General features: G+C 42.7%; 2 protein-coding genes across 2 annotated transcripts in view; one reads left to right on the top strand and one right to left on the bottom strand.

Annotated features, from left to right (window-relative positions):
* CRLS1 (cardiolipin synthase 1) overlaps positions 1-10,440 on the top strand; it is a 44,664-nt gene extending 34,224 nt beyond the window's left edge. Inside the window, exons 4-7 of the mRNA XM_007952472.2 lie at positions 4,646-4,731; positions 6,638-6,706; positions 8,258-8,349; positions 10,353-10,440. Of these exons, the coding sequence (XP_007950663.1) occupies positions 4,646-4,731; positions 6,638-6,706; positions 8,258-8,349; positions 10,353-10,440 (335 nt within the window). The remainder of the gene's footprint in view (positions 1-4,645; positions 4,732-6,637; positions 6,707-8,257; positions 8,350-10,352) is intronic.
* A 7,465-nt stretch (positions 10,441-17,905) lies between these two features.
* LRRN4 (leucine rich repeat neuronal 4) overlaps positions 17,906-21,544 on the bottom strand; it is a 17,992-nt gene continuing 14,353 nt past the window's right edge. Inside the window, exon 4 of the mRNA XM_007952478.1 lies at positions 17,906-19,175. Coding sequence (XP_007950669.1) covers positions 17,906-19,175 — 1,270 coding nt within the window. The remainder of the gene's footprint in view (positions 19,176-21,544) is intronic.

Here is a 21,544-nt window from a genome sequence, read left to right as displayed (position 1 = left end):
TCTGCCAACCCTGTATATGATCTTGGATACACTCTCCATTTAGACATACATAATTGTTTAGCTTGTTCACCCATCTATCCATCCCTATACCCATGTTTGCTTTCATTGACAACTCAGTATTGTATTTACAAAGGGAAGAACTCATTCTTTTGTTGTTCTTGCTCTTTTTATGAGTTGGGGAGAGGGATTATAAACAAAGTGTTTAACTTCTTCCATTTATGTAACAGTGTAGGGTATGAATTTAAGTTAACTTGTGCTTGGTTGTGTGCACTTATTGGGCCACATTTACCAAATAGTGGTTCCTGTCCACTTCGTTACTTCTTGTTTACCGTATACCAAAAAAAGTCAAAGCCTTTTCCTTCAAGTGAGTTCATACTCACAGCAACCCTATAGGTCAGAGTAGAACTACGTCATAGGGTTTCCAAAGCTGTAACTTTTACAGAAGCTGACTGCCGCATCTTTCCCATAGAGTAGCTGGAGGGTTTAAACTGCTGACCCTTAGGTTAGCAGCTGAGCACTTATGCACCGCATTCCCAGGGCTCCTTGTCTAGCATGTTAAAAAAAACTAAATCCCCTGTCATTAAGTTGATTCTGACTCATAGTGATCCTATAGGACAGAGTAGAACTGCCCCATAGTTTTCAAGGCTGTCAGTCTTTATGGAAGTAGGCTGCCTCATCTTTCTACCGTGGAGCGGCTGGTGGGTTTGAACTGCTGTTGTGGTTAGCAGCTGACTGCTCAACTGCTCCATCCCCAGAGTGCCTTGTTTCTTATTGCTGGTTGGAATTAATTTCCAGAATAATCACTGTTTTTAAATTTATTTCCAATGTAGTAACCTATGGTATTGATAATGACCACTTTAAATATGTAGCAGTGACTTGATTTTATTAATCATTTCCCTTCAGCATCAATAAAATGCCCACAATATACCTCCTTGTTGCAAACATTAACTATATTTCAAACAACAAATGGGAGGAAACCCTTGGAGCAATTCCTGCTACATTTCATACTCCCTATCAATACTAACACTCTGTCATACTGAGGTAAAATGAAGGTTGCTTTAGCCTTAACAGAAAGAGGAAGGGGGAGGCAGGGAGAGAAACAGGAGCAGTTGAAAGATGGAAAAGTCAGAGAACTGGGTAAAATTAACCAAAGAACCGAAGTTAGGAGCATGTATGTAATGTCGTTTTGCAGAGGCCTTTGAGAGCACCTAGCACAGCAAGGGCCCAGCCCTTTCTTTTGTGCTTTTAGGAAGCTCTCTCAAGGTGATTTTGTGATGGGCAGTCAGTTTTGGGAACCATTGATTTCTGTTACCAGCCTCTTCCCCATGGGCTGCTGCAGATGGTAAAATGAGGCCAGAGATGCTAAGTGGTAGGCCAAACTGCTGCTGGGCTAGGGGCCTAATGAAAGCTCTGAATGCAAGCTGAATTCTATAGACCTAGGTTCTAAGGCCAGCCACTCCTCGGAAGAAAGGTTGGGCAATCCTACTTCCGTAGTGATACTGCCTCAGAAACCCAAGGAGGGGTCGCTATGAGTCAGGGCTGACTTGACATCACATAACAACAACAACAACAGGTTCTAAGGCTGGCCAAACTACTTACTGATAGGATAACCTTGCCCAAGTTACATAATCTGCCTTGAGCTTGCTTGTTTTCTGTATTTGTAAGGTGAAAAAAAAACTAACCAAACTCACTGCCACTGAGTCAAATCTGACTCATAGCAACCCCTCCTTGGGTTTTAGAGGCACTATCACTATGGAAGTAGATTGCCCAACCTTCCTTCCGAGGAGTGGCTGGTGGGTTTGAACCGCCAGCCTTCTGGTTAGCAGTTCCTTAGGCACTGTGCTACCAGAGCTCCCATTTGGAAGATGAGGATGATGAGAATATGTATTTTGTGGGGTTGATAGGAGTTAAATGACATAATGTATGTAAAATGATTAAAATAATGCCAGGTAACCAATAAATGGCAATTTGGGTAGTTATTTTAATAGTTAAAACTAGAACCTAAATCTTTGCATTGTATTGCATTCTTTCAATGCTTTTTCTGCATCTCTTATTTAGGCATAAATTGTATTGTTTTTACTGTGGTGATGAAATATAAGTGTTAATTTTTTTCTAAAGTTATGTTTAGGAGATAAGTTGTGGTGGTTGTGTGTTGTCTGTTGTTGTTGTTGTTATGTGCCGTCAAGTCGGCCCCGACTCATAGCGACCCCTCCTTGGGTTTCCAAGGCAGTATCACTACGGAAGTAGGATTGCCCAACCTTCCTTCCGAGTGTGTGTTGTCTAGTCACTTCCAACTCATAGTGACCCTGGATGACAAAGTAGAATTGCCCCATAGAGTTGAGTTTCTTTCTATTGTGGTTTGAGTGAAAGTTTACAGAACAAATTAGTTTTCCATTCAACAGTGTATGTACATTTTATTTCATGACATTAGTTGCAATCCCCTCATTGTAACCGCACTCCTCCTACTTCCTGGGTTCCCTCTTTCTATTTCTCCTTTCCTGTTCCTTCCTGCCTTCTGGCCTTTCTTCTTGGGTAGATAGATGCTGCCTGCCCTTTTGGTTGGTCTCCTGTGGTTGATTGTTCTGAGGAACACATTATCAGGGATGTTATTGTTCACTTTTTATGCCTACTTTTTGGCTGAAAGGTGATCCCTGGAGGTGGGTTCAGTTCCAGGTCTGTTGAAATGTATCTGAAGGTCATAGCTCAGAAGTTCTACCAGTCTCTAGCAGACCACTAAGTCTGGTCTTTTTTATGATTTTGAGTTGTGTTCCACATTTTTCTCCCACTCGGTCTGAGACCTTCTGTTGTGATCCCAATCAGAGCAGAAGGTGGTGGTAACTGGGCACCATCTAGTTCTTCTGATCCCAGGGTAGTGGAGGCTGTGGTTTGTGTGGTCTGTTAGTCCTTGGGACTAATTTTTACCTTGAGTCTTTGACTTTTTTCATTCTTCTTTGCTCAACCTATAGGGTTTCCTAGGCTATGATCTTTAGGGGAATAGATTGCCAAGTCTTTTCTCCCTCAGAACACCTGGTGCATTTAAACCACCAGCCTTTCTGTTAGCAGTCAGGTGCTTAACCATTGTGCCACCAAGGCTCCTGTCAGGAGGGTTAGTGTGTGTAATTTCCATGAGTTTGCGGCATTTAAGAATATGATTGTTGTTGGATTTTGCCAGCTAATGATTGCCATAGGAAAGTTTGTTTCACAGGTTCAAAATTGTTCCTAAAAATCATGGCTTGCCTGTTTTATTGCTTGGCTCATATTGTTTTCTGTTTGCTCTAGATGCCATGAGTTAAGTGGATAAGCAAGCATGTGGCAAAACGTGTTTTGTTTGGAATAGTGTTGTCACTGAGAACTAGGTCAAGGATACAACACTTAAATCACAGCTATGACCAGCAGAGATTTACATTTTAAATCTATAATAAATAAAAGTAGTGGGATTTTGTTCAAGTTTCAGGACCACAGAATGTCAACATTAGTTATTTTAATTGTTGTTATATGCCGTCGAGTTGGACCCGACTCATAGCGACCCCTCCTTGGGTTTCCGAGGCAGTATCACTAAGGAAGTAGATTGCCTCATCTTCCTTCCGAGGAGTGGCTGGTGGGTTTGAACCGCCAGCCTTCTGGTTAACAGTCAAGTGCCTTAGGCACTATGCTACCAGAGCTCCCACAGAGAGGACCTTAAACTCACAAATGAGCTTTTGGAAAGTATTATGGAAGAGATATCCTTGATGCTTTTATTATAGTAATTGAAGCCATTTGAACTGTTTGTTGGCCTCAGGATTTTTTCCTTTTTTAAAAATGATTTTTTGCCTTATTAATATGATATATAATCCTGGTGAAAACCTCCTACTGTTTCAGAAGGATGTAAAAGGAAGACCAAGTCTTCCTCCCTCCCATTCTCACTCACGGGGGGTGGAGGGCTCTTGGGTATCCATCTAAAGTGCCCTTCTGCTGGCTCTGGCTCAGGGCCAGCCTGTGAAACCTGAGGAGTAATGAGAAAACCGTGGGCCAGTTGAATTCCTGTGGAATTAGAGTTCATTGACTGAATGGGGCAGGGGGGATGAATAGCAGTGGCCGGGGTAGGCATTGGCTGGAAAAAAGGAAAATATTTTCCTTCTCCACAAGTCATACGGATAGGAAATTTTACTCTTCAGAGAATTAGTCTAGAATGTAGACTTAAGCATTCACAGCTGCTGAGACTCCTGTGTTTCAAGTCCTCTGACACCTTCTTAATCTTTTTACGTTTTCTTTCTATATAATTCTAACAAGCATGGTGATTTTTTCCCCCCTCCTAAATTCACAAAGTAGCAAAGGCAATAGTGGGGGCTGAGTGTAGAGCTGGCACCAAGGGCTGCAGAGTTATAGCTTAAAAACAGGCAAGAGGACCAACATTTGAGGAGCAGACATAAGATTCAAAAAGCCATAGTTTACATGCACTATCACCTTGCTTTGGGCAGATCAAAGAAAAATATAAAATCAGTGGTTCACTATGATGATGTTAAATCATCAGTGTGTATTATAAAATTCTTATTTATGTGAAACACCAGTTTATAATAAGGCTAAATGAATGAGGCTCTATTGTATTCATAATGTCTGTTAGTAATTTTCAAAATCCCAATCAGAATTATTTTATATTTATTTTCAGTTTCACTTACTTATATGATAATTTCAAGAGATATAATGTTGATTGCTGCCGTTTTTTATGTCCGATATCGAACTCTTCCAACACCGGTGAGTTTGTTTCAAAAAAAATTTTTTTTAGTATTACTTATATAACTTAAGGTAGAAAAAAAAGTAAAGATTCACTGTATTATATGCCGAGTTTCACTTTATTAAAAAAAGTAAAGATTCACTGTATTGTATGTCGAGTTTCACTTTATTGGAATCATTTCTGGAAACTGTTTTTCATCTATTTATTACGAATGCTGAAAACTCCAAAACATAATTATCTTCTTGCTAATTGAATCACCCACTAAAGCAGTTGTTGAGTAAACACTTATAATCAATTTAAAAGGGCTTTTTTTTTTTTTTTAATTTTATTTTGATGTGGGTGAAGATTTACAGAGTAAATTCACTTTTCATACAGCAGTTCACATATACTTTGTCTCATGTCATTGACCAAAATTTACAATGCAACAGCTCCCCTCCCACTTCCTCCCCATAGTTACCTCTTCCCAGTGTCCATCCCTCCATACTCTTCTGTGCCCTGAGCTGTCTCCCTGTGCATAAGCAGCCCTTCCTTCTCCCATGATTGTTTTCTCCAGGGTGTGTGTCTACTTGAGGTAAATGTTTAACTCACTTGCCTGTTCTTTGTTTGGCTGGAAGCCACAGGTGTGGGTTCAATCCCAGACCTGAAGGGCAGCTAGGGGCCATAGTCTCAGTGGTTTCACCAGGCGCTATTGGACCAGCAAACCTGGTCCCCACCTTCTAAAAGGGCTTATTTTTGTTTTAAGTTAAACTCTTTTTTGACTGCTAACACGTGAAAGACCAGCCCGTAGCCGGCCATAGCAGCAGACTCTTCTTAGGAATGTTTCCCACAGATCAGTGCCCCTTTCCATACTATGGATAATCCAGAACTGGTTATAGAAAGAAATGAGGGTTTTCTGAGCATGGAATGGTTTGTTCACATATATTTGATTGCAGTTAATGTCATGAAACAAAATGTGTATGAACTGCTGTATAGAAAATGAATATTTGAGCACCTCAGCATAGCATAGCCTCATCTTTGGTTCCCATATTAGTAAAAATATAGCAGTATTTTCTTCATTTTTGGTTTTTAATCTGTAAAAGAAAATAGTGAAAAGTAGTTTTATTTAGAAAATTAAATTTATTTAGAGAGCTGATATGATCATACAGACTTTATGATCGGTATTGCTGTTAGCATTTTATAGAAACTGAGAAATAGTCTATACTTTTTTTTTTAACTTTTGTAGTTGGGGTGAGAATTTATAGAGTAAATTAGTTTTCCATTCAACGATTCACATGCATTTTGCTTTGTGACATCGATTGGGGTCCCCTCAGTGTAGTCCTTTCTTCTCACTGCCGCCCTGGGTTCCGCTCTCCATTCGTCCTCCTTCCTGCCCCTTCCAACCTCCTGAACTTTGTTTTTGGGCTAATGCTGCCCTTTTGATTTTGTATGGTTGGTTCTACTGAGGAGTCTGTTCCTCCCTGGTGGTGATATTCACAAAAGTCTATACATTTTTAGCAGTCTATTTTTAATAGCCATGGAAGGGAAGGTTTGTAATTGTGATTTACAGAGAATACAGATAATTCTCATTTAGCTTAATAAAAGAAGATGCATCTGAAGGGCTTGTCTAGCTTATTGTTGTGCCAACTAGTCAGTTCTGCCTCACAGCCACCCTGTATGACAGCGTGCCCCCTAGGGTTTCCTACTTGGTAATCTTTATGGGAACTGACTGCCAGGTCTTCTCTCCCTCAGAGAAGCTGGTGGGTTCAAGCCCCTGACCTTTGTTCATTTAGTAGCCAAGCATTTAACCATTGCATTACCAGTGTTCCTTTTAATCTAGCGTTAGGTCTAGGCATATAGTCAGCACCCAGTAACTGTGACTACACATAGTAACAATTTTTTTTTAAACTTGAACAATAAATTAAATATTTTATTTTTGTCCTCTGCCAGAGAACACTTGCTAAATATTTTAACCCTTGCTATGCCACCGCCAGGTTAAAACCAACATTCATCAGCAAGGTAAGAGACACACAACATTCTTTTCAGTTGTGGTGTGTATGTGTGTACATTTTTATTATAATGCATGTAAACTTCATTCTGGAGTAGCTGAAAATGAGACATTTCAATAATCTGACTATAGGAGATGGTGAGTGAGGTCACACAGACAACTTTAATGCAAGCTATTTGGACCTTTAGTTATATGTGTTTTGGTGGTTTGAGAGCTTACATCTCTGAATGTGGTACTGATTAGGGAAGGGCTACTGATTGGGGAAGGTGAAGAGAGTTGACGTGTAATTGCTTCTTGATTTCGATACAAAGACATAATGAAGATTCCCTCTTGCTTTTACTACCTCCCTTCCTTGGGAAAACACTATATAATAAGGCCCTTCCATTTTCAACAGTGACTGTTGCACTTGAAAATGGAGAGGAGGATGTTTTATTCACGCATATGAAGCTCTGGACTCTTGGTTGTCCATTCTGTTTCCTGAGACTCTTCAGGACAATAATTTTATGCCAATCTTTGCACACAGAAAGGATACTGTTAATGCCTCTTAAGGCATCCTTGTATTTCTGATAACTTTGTTCCTTTTCTTCTTGCCCCATCCCTTGTGACAGAGGTCTAACGGGTTAGGGATGCAGATCATCTATGGACAGAGGAGTGACTGATTTTATAGTTCCTGAGGTGAACTATGACCTCCATCCATGGTTTTTTTTTTTGGCTTCAGATGACTTGTGTCATATAGCTGTCTGAGTGTAGCACAACACAGTCAGTGGCTTAAAGAGGTGCAGAGACCAAATTGTTTATTTTCAGAAATGGAATAGAGTCTTTGTCATTTGGCTACAGAACAGACAATAGACGAAAGAGCATGTCTGAGCACATCGCCCACCGTTTCGTGCTTCACAGACTTCCAGGAAGTGTTGCTCATGATGTGCAGAGGGGAGGCTCAGCGTATTCTGACTCCATTTCCTTCCTTTTCACCTCACTGCCCTCTTTTAGGCTAGGGGAACCTACTCATTTCCTCCAGAAAGCCTCTTTCAGGAGATGAATGCAGTTCAATTTTCGAATCTTACAGGGTTTGCCAGGTGGGCAAGTGAAAGGCACGTTGGATGAGATACTGGGAAGTCTGGGTTCTAAGTTCGTTTCTGTAACCTGCTCTGACTGCAAGTGTCAGTTGTTACCTTGTCATCTATGCAGTGGCAGCTTAACTATTTTCATACAGAGCTGTTTTAGTGGGCAACTGAAAAAAAGGCAAAGAATTTTGCAACATTATTGAATAGAACATGGAATTGCCATACAAATTTGAGGTAGTGTTATTTTCTGATAGCTGCTGTAACGCTCACTGTGAAGAACAGCTGTATAGACAGGCCAGTCAGTGAAGCTGTTGACCCTTTTATGTATTCTCACCTGTGAATGCCAGCTCCTTTGGCAGGGATGTTGAATATTACAGATCAGTATCAAGCATGCTGAAGATATATCACTTTTCAGCATGATGGGCTACCTGCTTTTGTCTCACAAACTTGAAACAGGATGTGGTTGGCACTATTTCATATATAACTTCTTTTCTTTAGGTAAACACAGCAGTCCAGTTAATCTTGGTGGCAGCTTCTTTGGCAGCTCCAGTTTTCAATTATGTTGACAGCATATATCTTCAGATACTGTGGTAAGCTAAATTTAGAATTTGTTGCTGTTGTTGTTATTTTCCATCGAGTCGGCCCCGACTCATAGCGACCCCTCCTTGGGTTTCTGAGGCAGTATCACTACGGAAGTAGGAATGCCCAACCTTCCTTCCAAGGAGTGGCTGGTGGGTTTGAACCGCCAGCCTTCTGGTAGCAGTCAAGTGCCTTAGGCACTATGCTACCAGAGCTCCTAATTTAGAATTAGTTTTTGAGAATGTTAACAAAATGGCCATTTGTGACAGTTCTAGAATTAATTTGTTCTTATGGTGTTAAATTGAGCATGGACTGGCTAAAGCTGTGGGCTGTATTTTATGATTGATAACATTCTTAAGAAGAATTTACTATCCACTATGGAATGTACAAATCATATTTAGTAACTTTTAGACATAATAAAAGAGATGAGAGATAGAGGTAATGAGTTGAGGTTTCTGAGAAGGGAAAGATGGCCAAGGTAGGAAGGAGAGGAAAAGCTTCAGGTAGGTCATAGCATTCGAGCCTTGTGTTATAGGTGTAGGATTTCACGTAGGGGGATACTGAGGGGAAGCCATTTCAGGTGAAGGGCAGACCTGAGCAAAGGCAGAGATGTAGGTGGGTGTAGGGAAGTTAGTTCAGCCACTTGACTGGAATCTCTTACTAATGAAAAGGTTATAGTGAGAAGGGAACATGGAGGAAAGGAGTTTTAAAGGCTTTTTGCTTGATGCACTCTGGGTCAGGAAATGATTGGCTAATCAAACTCAGGTAAGCCAAAGAAGCTTTAAACATGATAAATGGGTTTTTTTTTTTTTTTAATTTATTATGGAATTTGCTCATGGCCATAGAACCATGTCTGGGTTCTATTATGGAATTTCAAAGGGAATTGAGAGTTGATTAATCTGAGAATTCACTTGAGGAAAAAGAAGTTGAAATGGATGACCAAACTGTGGTACATACACGCAGTGGAATACTGTGCAACACTAAAGAACAATGTAGAATCTGCACAACACCGCATACCATGGATAAACTTGGAGGACATTGTGCTGAGTGAAACAAGTCAATCACAGAAAGACAAATATTGTATTAGTTTGTTATTGTACAAAGTCAAGGAAAGGTTTATATTTGGAAGGAAACTTTCTTTGTTGGTTACCAGGGATGGGAGGGGGGGTGGGAGGGATCACGGCTAGATAGGTACAGAGAAGTATTGATTTGGGTGAAGGGAAAGGAAATATACTAAGAGCGAGTGACCAATACACTAACTCTAAGGAAAATGAAAAACAAGAGAAAAAAAGGTCAAATGTGTTTAAAAAGACTCCGATGTCCTTAAACCAAAAAAAAAAAACCAAACTCCCTGCCATCAAGTTGAATCCAACTCATAGCGCCCCCTTCTTGGATTTCCAAGGTGGTATCACTACAGAAGTAGATTGCCCAATCTTCCTTCCAAGGAGTGTCCGGTGGGTTTGAACTTCAGCCTTCTGGTCAGCAGTCAGATGCCGTAGGCACTACTCCACGAGAAGATTCTCAAAAACCGTAGGAAGTAGTCTGCTACTATAAAAGCAGCATGGAGCAGTGGGAGAAAGAGCACATGGGCTCTACACTTGAGTCTGAGCCAAGCCCAGACATGGTTCTATGCCCATGAGCAAGTTCCCAGTCTCCATTTCCTCCTCTGTAAGATGAGATTGTTGTGAGAATAAAACGAAAACATAAGACACTTAGAATAATGTCTGGTCAGATGACAGTTGTAAGCATTATCATTCTTTACAGAGAATCATAAGCTACATTTTGTTTAATATTAATAATTCAAACGACATCTTAATGAAAAGCATTGTATTTACATTCTTTTAATTAGAAAAAAATTGGACAGTGCAGCCCTCTTTACTCTTTACATAGCTCTTTGAATGAGGATATCCAATCTTTAGTCCTTGGGAAGGGGTAACCTAAATTTTTCTTCATGATTCTCACTGTTCTGTTTTTCAGATTTGCCAACTATTTTCTTTCTTTCCTTCCATCCAAGGTGTTTTACAGCTTTCACCACAGCTGCCTCAGCTTACAGTTACTATCATTATGGTCGGAAAACTGTTCAGGTGATAAAAGGCAGATGAAAGTCATCCATTGTCATTGGCGAAGAAGCAGTATACATCGTTGGTGTCAGGGCCATTTGGAAATCTACAGGAGTTTCTGCATTTGGGTGTTCAGCTTGACAAGGACTTATCAGAAAAAAACCATGTCATCAAAATTGAAGTTGTGTGCACTGAAAGTAAGCTTGATCATGGGTATGTGGAATTTCCAATGTATTTTTAAATACAAATAAAACTATAATTTAGAGTTTTTTATCTTAGGTTTCTTGATTAATTTGTAAGATTCCGATTACTGTCAAGTCACTTTTTTAAGACATTTAAAAACAAAAACAGTCCAGAGCATGGAAAATGGAGTCGCCACTTCTCTTAAGTAGCATTAAATTACTCACAGAGCACTAGGAAATCTTCTGGGTTTAAATATATATCCTATACAACTTGACAAAACAATTTGATGTTTGATTTTTTAGACCTGTGTGCACAACAACAGTTCATGTGGTTAATATTTGATCATTTAGAATTCTGACAGAACAAAGATTGCTGTGGATGAAATAAAGTAGTAAAGAGATTTAAAATGCATTAAGTTGTGAAAATAATAAATAAGATCAAACAAATAGAGGTACAGAGGTTCATCTCAGTGAAGACTTCCAACCTCTCAGGTGCTTCATAGTTTCCGTATCAGGCTAACAAGTCGTTGGAACATTGCCCTTTGCCCCCGGGAGGCAGGGGTTTGTGCCGTGGCTTCCCACTGTGTTACTCTCACAGCATTGTTTGTATGATATTTGGAACCCATATTCATGTGATATGTAAATAATATGAGACTGTATATTTTTTAAACTTTGAGGTATCTTTTTTTTTGTTAAGATATTAAAGGAATAAAAGAGCTGGAAATAACGCTTGGTTTCCTTGATGCTGAGGTTATTGACAAACCAGTAAATTCTCTCTCTCTACACACATCATGATGGAATTCACCAGGGACAGTTCAGTCATTCATGTTACTGGGATGACATTCACTGTATTCATCCTGAAGGTTTCACTTTTCAAAAAAGAAGTCATTTTCTTTGGGGCTGATTTCTGTTTCTTTTAATCTGTTTGTCTTTATAAAATGTAAGGTATGTGGCTTGTAATAAGGGAACAAGAAGGCTTCAGAAAGGATCTCATAGTTTTGTTTCATGGGCTCAGAATTTTTACTGAATGTTTTCTGTGGCGCATGGGAGAGAAAATGTACAGAGAGAGAGTTTTATTACCATGATTGTTTATTGCATATCTGTATCTGCATTCTTTTGTCTTCATAGATGATCTAGATAGGAGGTGGTGTCCTCATTTTACCTATTGAGGAAACTGAAACTTAAAGGTTCAGAAATTAATTTAAGGTCACATCTAGTCCACACTCTGCACTGTTATATGACCTATACTACTATAACTGAAAAGTTGCTCATTTCTGACAGAGATTTGGAGAAGTTTTTAAAATAAATGTTTGTGGAAAGAATCTTTATCCTGTGAAATAATTCTCTATGGTAAAGCTAACTCCTCTTCTGATGATACCATTTTAAAGTTACTTAGGTCTTTCATATACATTCTCTTAGCCTGGTCTTGGTGCTTAGTTCTGAACAAAAAGTAATGTCCAATTGTTGGCCTTACAAATAGATTTTGTTTCTGTTGTTTTAATATAAGTAACAGACTTCCTTGATAGTAGCCAGTGACTTTGGTCGTCTATTTGGATGCGCTAGCTCCTGGACCATGGTGCCAAGGGTCGCTTCAGGGTGCTGGGGTCAGCAACTTGATCCCTTCTAGGTCTGTATGTTTCAAGCGATTTCAAAGCCCCCTAGCTCTGCCATCTATCCTGAATTTATTTGTAAGTCAGTATTAAGAGGCCCTTTGCCTAATAGTACCTAGTGTAGCCAGTCCTTGTGGAAATACAGCTCTCACTGTAGATCTTACTGGCGGTCTTTTATTCGTAATTCATTGGTAGCATATTTTTTGGTTAGTGAAATGCCCCAGAACATTCAATATTTTGTTGACATGGGACGATGTTATAATTGTTAGGAGACTACATTTTACTAGAAGATGAGTTAGATAGCAATGTTAACACACTTAGCCCCTATTTAGTGATTGTGTGTATGGTGAGGTTAGGGGGCAGGGTTGAAATAGAACAAAGAGATTGGTTCCTTAACCAAGGCACTTTAAACTCCCAGACCCAGTGTCTGGCTTTGGTTTGTGAGTTTTTAAGCTTAGAGAAATTTAAAGCAGGAATGAAGAATGTGTGATACTTTGAAGTCAAGGGCTATCTTGTCCTCAGCCCTGTGAGCATATTATCAGGTTTGGTGATACAGGCAGAGAATTTCTTTTTTAAAATGTTTTATTGTGATTTGGGTGCAAATTGACAGAGAAGATTCTTTGTGCACTCGGCAGTTCTTACACATTTTGTTTCACGGCTCTGATAGAATCCCCACCCTTAATGGCTCTCCTTTCCTCCCTGTGACTGCCCCTCCCGTGTCGCCCTCAGCTGCACGTTCCTGTCTGTCTAGGTTTCCCCCTGTGGAAATGCTGCCCTTCTCATTTCTCACGGTTGACTTCTGCGGTACATCTGCCTGCGGTAGGTGGGTGTTCCACTGGTAGGCTTTTCTCCTGTTTGGCTGAGAGCTAACCCATGGGACTGAGTCCAGTTTCAGGACCAAAGGGTAACCCAGGACCACAGTCTCAGGGATTTCACCAGTCTCTATCTGACCAGTAATTGTGGTCTTTTTTTTCTTAATTTTTATTGTGATTTGGGTGAAACTTTACAAATTCATTTTCCATACAGTAGTTCACATATACTTTGTCTCATGACATTGACTACAGTTTCCCACAATGCAACAGCTCTCTTCCCACTTCCTCCCCATAGTTACCTCTTCCCTGTGTCCTTCCCTCCCATGCACTTCTGCCCCCCAAGCTGTCTCCCATGATTGATCTCTCCAAGGAGTGTATCTTCCTAATGTAAATGTTCAGGTCATATGCCTGTCTTTGATTTGGCTGGAAGGCACAGGAGTGGGTTCAATTCCAGCCCTGAAGGGCAGCCAGAGGGGCTCTATCAGACCAACAAACCTGGCCTCTTTTTTTTTTTTTAAATGATTTTGAGTTTTGTTCCACATTGTTCTCCCACTCTATCCGGGATCTCCTACATAGGTTCCCCTCCGACTGGTTGACAGTAGTAGCTGGGCACCATCTAGTTCTTCTGGTCTCATGGTATTATAGGCTGAGGATCGCATGGTCTACCAGTCCTTTGAACTAATTGTGTCCATGTGTCTTTGGTTTTCTTCATTCTTTGCTCTGGATGAGGAGAGACCCATTATTGCATCTAGATGGCTGCTTGCAAGGTTTTAAGATCCCAGTCAGTACTCACCAAAGTAGAATGTGGAACAATGCTTTTGTGTAGTGTGTTATGAATTCTGGTCATTTTTGTCTTTTAGAATTTTGTTCCACACTTTTCCTCTCACTCTGTCCAGGATCTCCAATTTGGATCCCTTTTCGAGTGGTTGGTGTTGTTGGCCAGGCACCACCTATTTCTTCTGATCTCAGGGTCATGAAGGCTGAGGTTCCCATGGTCCATTTATTAGTCCCTTGGACTAACTGTTTCCATATGTCTTCGATTTTCTTCACTCTTCTCTGCTCCAGGGAAGGAGAGACCAATAGTTGCATCTTAAGATGGCTGCTAGTAAGCTTTTAAGACCCTGGTCACTATGCACCAAAGTATGATGTAGAACAGTATTTTTAGGTATTATGTTGTGCCACTTGAGCCTGATGCCCTCTGAGACCATGGTTGTGAGTTCACAGGCCTAGTGACTCACTCCCTCAAGGTGCTTGGTTGTGGCTAAGAAGCTACCCGACCTTGTCCCCTGTTACTTGTATAATGTATATGGATATTTTTGTAGCACAAATACACCTCTAGGATATCAATCAAATCTATGGTTGGGTATATTCCCATTCACCTACCCACACTTGATGATCTCACCTATCTATGTATCCACCCATAGACTAGGGCTTGTTACTAATAATGCAATATTGTGTATGTAATAGTACTTGTCTCTGTTGTCTATACCTTTTATGCATCTCTCTGTATCCTCCTTTTCCCTATTGTTATTGTGTTGGTCATACACTTGTTATATTGCCTTTTCCTTCACCCAAATTGACATGAGTCTTAACTAGTCAAGAATTTTCCTTCTCCTTTCCTTCCTACCCCTGGTAACCAAGGAAGTATCCTTCCCTAGGCAGGGAATTTCATCATGTATTATCAAAAAAAAAAAAAATTAAAAGTGACATAGTTTTTAAATGCCATTTAACCTAACCTCTCTGTTGTCTAATTAAAACAGACTATCTAATCACACTATTGTGAAAGCATCTGGTGAAATTTGGAAACAGCTATTACAATAAAACGATTAAACCACAGTTTCCTACTTTAAAAATCTTATGCATATGGTCTTTATTTTTCAAAAGAAGGTATCTGCTTAATATTTTTAGAGCCACTCATTGAAATACTCATTCGTTCAAAATATGAAACAATTGGTGTGAGTTGTTAGGTGCTGTCGAGTTGGTTTCAGCTCACAGCAACCCTTTGCAACAGAATGAAACCCTGCCCGGTCCTGCACCATCCTCACAATCCTTGCTATGCTTGAGCCCGTTGTTGCAGCCACTGTGTCAATCCATCTCCACTGACCCTCTCCCAAGCATGCTCGCTTTCTCCAGGGACTGGTCACTTCTGATACCCTGACCCCAAAGTATTAGAGATGAAATCTGGCCATGCTTCCTTGTAAGGAGCATTCTAGCTGCACTTCTTTGAAGACAGATTTGTTCATTCTTCTGCAGCATATTCAATCCATGGTATAGTCGATATTCTTTGTCAACACCACAATTCAAATGCATCAGTTCTGTTGTCTTCCTGGTTCATTGTCCAGCTTCCACATGCCTATTAGGCTATGGAAAATAGCCTGCAAGTCTGCTGCAAAGACTTCTTTAAAGCAATATGGAACAAAGAAGCCTTTCTCTTTTCAGTAGTCTCGTATGAAACAATACACCAACAATACACTGTAATAATTTGTTTAGAAGGTGTTTCTGCTTGTGAAAATGATAGAGGATTTTTTTTCGTTTACAAAATCAATTTTTGAAGAGAAAAACTAGCGCAAAAGATAAGCTATGTTAAATGTAAAGTTATAAGGAAAACTCAGGCCTCTTGGTGTTGGCATCCTTGGACCAGTGTGCCTTTCTTTCTGTTGCCTGCTGGTCTTGCCTCTCTCGTTCCCAGACTAGCACTTAAGCTGCCCTTGGCTTGGAACATTACTAAAGCCTGTAGCCAGTAACACTGACGAAGAGTGAGAAAGAAGACAAGGGCAGTGTGTCGCCATTCATTACCCCTTTTGGAACCTATAAGGTCTCATAGTCCGGGAGGCAGTGAGGCAGGAAGCGGAAGCCCCACTGTGGACCACTCAAAAGGCACACGGTCTAAGCACACAAAAATGTTTTAAAAGAAATAAAATAGTTGTAGGAAAAATCAGAGCTTTGTTGACAGTTTGTAAGGAGCACTGGTAGTGCAGTGGTTAAGCACTTGGCTGCTAACCAAAAGGTTTAGGCTTAGAACCCACCAGCCACTCCACGGAAGAAAGATGAGGCAGTCTGCCTTGGAACCCTATGGAACCCACCAGCCACTCCGCGGAAGGAGGGTGAGGCAGTCTGCTTTCCGTAAAGATTACTGCCCTTTACGGGCAGTTCTACTCTGTCCTGTGAGGTCGCTAAGAGAATCAACTCGCTGGCAATAGTTTTTAACAGGTGGATGCTATTTGGAGCAGTTTATGGGTTAGACCCATAATCTCTTTAGAATTAAGGTCTTAATCTGACTCCAGCTAGTATACTTTTTCTACCTTAACCCTTGGAAAAATGGTCCAAGTTTCCTTCTCAGAAAACTGATGATTATAAAACATGTAAGTTATGCCAATTGACAAAGCTATTGGAATTGTATTAGGCGTGTTTAAATGTATATGTCTGTGTATACACTCGGAAGGTGATGGAAATTGATTTTGGCACGTCCACATAATAGACTAAATCTTAATAGCAGTAGGCTGAAAAAGCACTGAGATAATTTCATGTGTGAAGACGTTACACTAATTATAATTTTGGTGACTGGTTTGCAATTTTTAATCAGGAATTAGTGGAGATCTTTCAGATTACTTAAACCAGTTCTCTTGGTTTCAGATGTAATGAGACTAGGGATCCACCTCAGAATTCTGAAAATCTTTTTCACGTAGACAGTTCAGTCACTAGGGTCAAATTTGGATATGCAGTTTCTGCAGCATGATTTCGGTGCAGTTTAACACGTACACAAAAGAATCAAAGTGTTTTTTTCCACAGGACTAGAAATACGGCCCTCACAATTTCAAAGAATCACGTTTTTAAGTTTGTATGAAAGTGAGAAAGTAAAAGGTACAGTTAAATCATCTGACACTCAGAAATTAAGGCGTTTGATTCAGTGGGGAGCACAGGAGTACTTTTGCCTCTGCCTAGAGCCTTGAAGGTTGGGCAGTCTACTTCCGTAGTGATACTGCCTTGGAAACCCAAGGAGGGGTTGCTAAGAGCCGGGTCCGAATGGACAGCACGTAACAACAACAACAGAGCCTTGAAGTCGTTTTGCTCATTTCTTCCCTCTTTAAAAAAAAAAAAAAAAAAGATTGTTCAAAGTGGGCTTTTTATGCTTCCTAAGAAAGGAGTCTATAATTCTTTGCCAGTTAATCTTAGCTGAAATGAAGCAAACACTGACTTTAAGAAAGACAGTCGTTTCCTGTATTTCATAAATGAAGTTCCCAAAAGACTGGTTTGAACTGTGAAGCCAGAAATACCTTTTTGTCTTATTCTGAGATGCAATGAATAAACCCAGAACCCTGGGAATCAAACCACAAGCTCTTCCTCCTCCCCCTCCTCCCCCATTTCAGGAATCTACTGGAGTGGATTTCTTCAGTAACACATTTACTGTGCCTTAGCCAGAACTGCCCTTGGTCTTGAGGGAATTTCCTTGAAATGATTTGAGGATATATTTTCCATATAGCAGAAGAGGCTATTTATGTGATTTCTCTATTTTATCCCTTCCTACTTCCATGTACAAATTTGTTTTACTGGATACTGAGGGACACTAACTGCTGAAAACCCCAAATGAAACAAGAATGTCTGGGAGGCAAAGGGAGTGGTCTGGCATTGACCGACATTTCTGGGAAAAGAGATTAAAGCATAACCGGAGGCCATGGTGGTTCCTCGGACCCAGAAACTCAGTGTGGCCAGTCCGTGTGAACCCAAGGAGTGCACTTAGAAGCTTTCTAAGACAAGGACATTTTGACCATCCCTATCTTCCTTTCTGCACACAGGCAGCCAGTTCCTTCCATTTAAAAATCCATGGAGATGACTCCCATTGGAGAAGAATGAGTCCGAATCCACTGTGGACAACTAACAGCCAGCCAACCCCTGGGGCCCAGGGCTAGTTGAAGGTCTGGAGTTTCAGGGGGTAGTCAAAGGCCGGGTTTTTGTAGGCCACGAGGTGCGTGTGGTGGCGCTCCGGGTGGGGCGTCCGGACCCGCCGGTAGAGACAGCCGGCCAGCACCAGGGTACTGAGGAGCAGTAGGCCACTGCAGGCGCCCAGCGCTGCCAGCACCAGCGAGGAGCTGGGCCTGGTGGTGAAGGCGGTGCACGGGCGCCTCCACGCCGAGGAGCGCCGCCCGCTGAGGCCCGCGCGGTTGGCCGCCAAGATGCACACTTGGTACGTGGTGGCCGGCGCTAGCCCCACCAGAGGGTGCTGCCGCACCGTGGCGTGGACCTTCCCCACAACTGCCGGGACCTCCGTCCGGCCCTCGGGGTGGTAGTGGATTTGGTACTCGTCCACCACTGAGTTGGGGGCGCACCAGTGGATGAGCGCGGACGTGTCGGTCACCTCCGACACACCCTGGAGCTTGGGCGGGTCCGGGACGGTATCTTCCCTGCTGATGCCCGGGCATCGGCAGCGCAAGCGTCTCTGCAGCTCTGCGCACGGGGTCTGCAGGTGCTTGCAGGGGTTATAATCACAAGTGACGTCCTGCTGAGACGCACCTGCAGCCCACTCCTGCGCCTCCTCCTCCTCCGCCTCCTCCTCCTCCTCTTCCTCTCTGTAGTCGTCCAGCTGGACGATGGGGATCCTGCCTTTAGTGGGGCTTGAGTGGGGAGCCTCGGTAGTCCCCTGGTTGGGCTGAAGCGGGCTCACTGGGTTTCCTGAGGTAGGGAAGGTACCACGTTGTTTGCTGGCGAAAGGAGTGGGGACGGCTGAGACGGAAGGCCCGCCGACAAGGCCCACTGTATGTTCTGCTCGGTGCTCTGTCCTGACTGTGCCTGCAGCCCTGGGCGGGACGCTGGAGTTGCCAGAACCAGCTGTGGAGATGGTGGTAGAGTGGGCGGCCCCCTCCAAGCCACTGCTGTGGGGCCCTGCGGCTGATACCAAGGAATTCATGGGAAGTGAAGGGGCCTTGGTGACACTCTGTCTGCCTCCCCCAGGCTGGGAGCAGGGGGTTGTGCTGGGCAGGGTGGGAGGATCCCTGGGAGAGGTCAGCATCAAGCCCTGGGTTGATGGGGTGTGGGTTGAGTGGTCAGAGGTGAGTGGGGTTGAAGAAACACGGGTGATGTTTTGGTCTGACTGGCACACAGTGGGCAGCTGGGAGAGAGTAAGAGAGGCTGAGAAGGTACCACTGGAGCCTGCTGGTGTGCACACCGTGTCTGCCGCCCTAGAAGGGAGGTGAACCAGTTAGAAGGCATTTGGATTCAGGGCTGCTTCCGTGCTGGTCTTTGAGTCCTCGGTCCAGATGTCCCTCCTCTCCGAGCCTTGTCTATACACTGCTGCCAAGTACCACACGCTGCATGCTCTAAAGGCTTCACCTCTGTGACTCTCACTCTCACCATCCCATCATCACCCCTACTGGGCAGAGAAGGAAACTTAAGCCCAGAAAGAGGAACTAACTGCTCAAGACCTCATGACCAGATGTCAGAGCCTAAACCCAGGCAGTGTGGCAAGGAGTCCAGATTCTCTAAGTAGTTTGCCATTTTGTTTTCATCAGTCTTGGTACCAAGTGGTGAGTACTAGTAATCATAGTTCTACACACACTTAGAACATTTACTGAGTGCTTGCCCCGTGCTATGGACTGTCCTTAGCACTTGATATATACCAACTAATTTAATCTGCACCCACCAGCCACTCCTCAGAAGGAAGACTGGGCAATCTGCTTCCGTAGTGATACCACCTCGGAAACACAAGGAGGGGTCGCTATGAGTCAGAATTGACTTGACGGCAGTGAGTTTGGTTTGGTTCATCCTATGAGGTCAACTTGGCTGGGCCATGATTCTCAGTGGTTTGGCAGTTATGTAATGATGTCATTTGGCATCCTCCATGACGTGATCAGCCAATCACTTATGAGATTAGGGTGGGATGCAACACCCTTATTCAGGTCACAGTCCTGATCTGATGTAAAAGGAGTTAGTCTGGGGTGTGGCCTGCATAACTTTTTATCTTACAAGAAATAAAAGGAGAGAGAAGTGAGCAGAGAAAGAAGGACCTCAGTACCACCAAGAAAGAAGAGCTGGGAGTGGAGCACATCCTTCGGCCACAGGGTCCCTGTGCTGAGAACCTCCTAGACCCAGGGGAAGACTGATGCCAAGACACATGGAAATCTCTAAGGGATGCCAAGGCAACAGATATTGAAAGGAGACAAGGACCTTTCCCTAGAGCTGTCAGGGAGAGAAAGCCTTCCCTTAGAGCTGGTGCAACGGATTTGAAACACTAGCTTCCTAGACTGGAAAGGATAAATTTCTGTTTGTTAAAGCAACCCACCTGTGATATTTCTGTTACAGATAACTAAGACTCCTTGCAGTACAGTGAATGACTTAATATGGCCCTTCTAGCCATAATCTTTGTAATTCTTACAAAATGACTGGGTAGGACTATGCAAGTGTGAGGTGGTTGGGCCCACGAAGGGGACTGGATAACCTTTGGACCTGAGATCTCTGCACTGAACCTCCTCAATCCAAAAGACAGAGAGCTGTGACACTAGAGATGGCAGATGGTGAGAAGCAGTGTCACAGCAACGGCACAGCACGGGCAGCAGAACCAAGAGACTGGCATGAGACAGTGGTGGGCTTCCCGGCCCATGGAGAGAGAAAGCTGAGTGCCTTCGTGTGGGAGGCTTGCTTGGGAGAGTGGGGTGCCTCTGGGGATTTATCCATAGAGCTAGGCTTGGGACCCAAAGAGTGAGAAAGCTGCACACCTTCACGCTGAGGCTTACTGTGGAGGGGAGACCTCAATGCATTTACTGGAAGAGCTAGAAGAGCTCTGTAACACTTGCCCAAGTAGGGAAGAGGCCAGTCTGAGGAGCTGAGGGCTAGAGAGAGACGTGCCTTCAGGGGAGGCTTTCCTGACCAAAAAATGCTCCTGATCCTGAATTGTAACTTGTTACCTCCCTAATAAATCCCATAATCATGAATATTGTCTGTGAGTTTTGTGTGGCCACTGCAATGGATTATCAAACCCAGCAAAGAAGTAGAGAGTGCCATGGAAGGGACAGTTGGTGTCAGAATTGGTGGGAAAACAAAAAAAAAAAGGTTGGAGGGTGGAGGCATGCCTGACCTCCACCTCATAGGAATCAACCTTGGGCTGTTGATCTTGATCCTCCTCCCCTCTAGTGAAGTTAGAGGAAGTCAGACAACACCCTGCACACCATTTTTACACTTGTGGGATAGGGTGAGCTGCAAGGAGAAGAGGTAATAGGGTAGAGTTGGTTGGAGGATGCTCAGGCTGGAAGTGCAGGAGATTCCAGCCCCCATCCTTTCCTGGTAGCTTCCCTAGGTGTGGCTCCCCACTGCAAAAACTATTCTTCCAACCAGTGGCCAATGGGAATTCTTTGGAGGAATTCTTTTTCTCCCGTCCTATAAGAACATTGTGGAGTTCTGGCAAGATGGTAGACTAGGCAGAAGGACTGCACAGACCCTCTTCAACAAAGAAAAGGGAAACCAATTAACAAAGACACAGAAGATAATCTTGGACCCTGAGCCTTGAAGGGAAGGATACAGAAGTGGACTAAACCCCAACTAGCAGAAGAATTTG

This window comes from Orycteropus afer, unplaced genomic scaffold (genome assembly GCF_000298275.1).
Source record: "Orycteropus afer afer isolate SDZICR_OR568_19922 unplaced genomic scaffold, OryAfe1.0 scaffold00340, whole genome shotgun sequence".
Classification (NCBI taxonomy): Eukaryota; Metazoa; Chordata; class Mammalia; order Tubulidentata; family Orycteropodidae; genus Orycteropus; species Orycteropus afer.
This window is presented reverse-complemented; position numbering and strand designations above follow the sequence as displayed.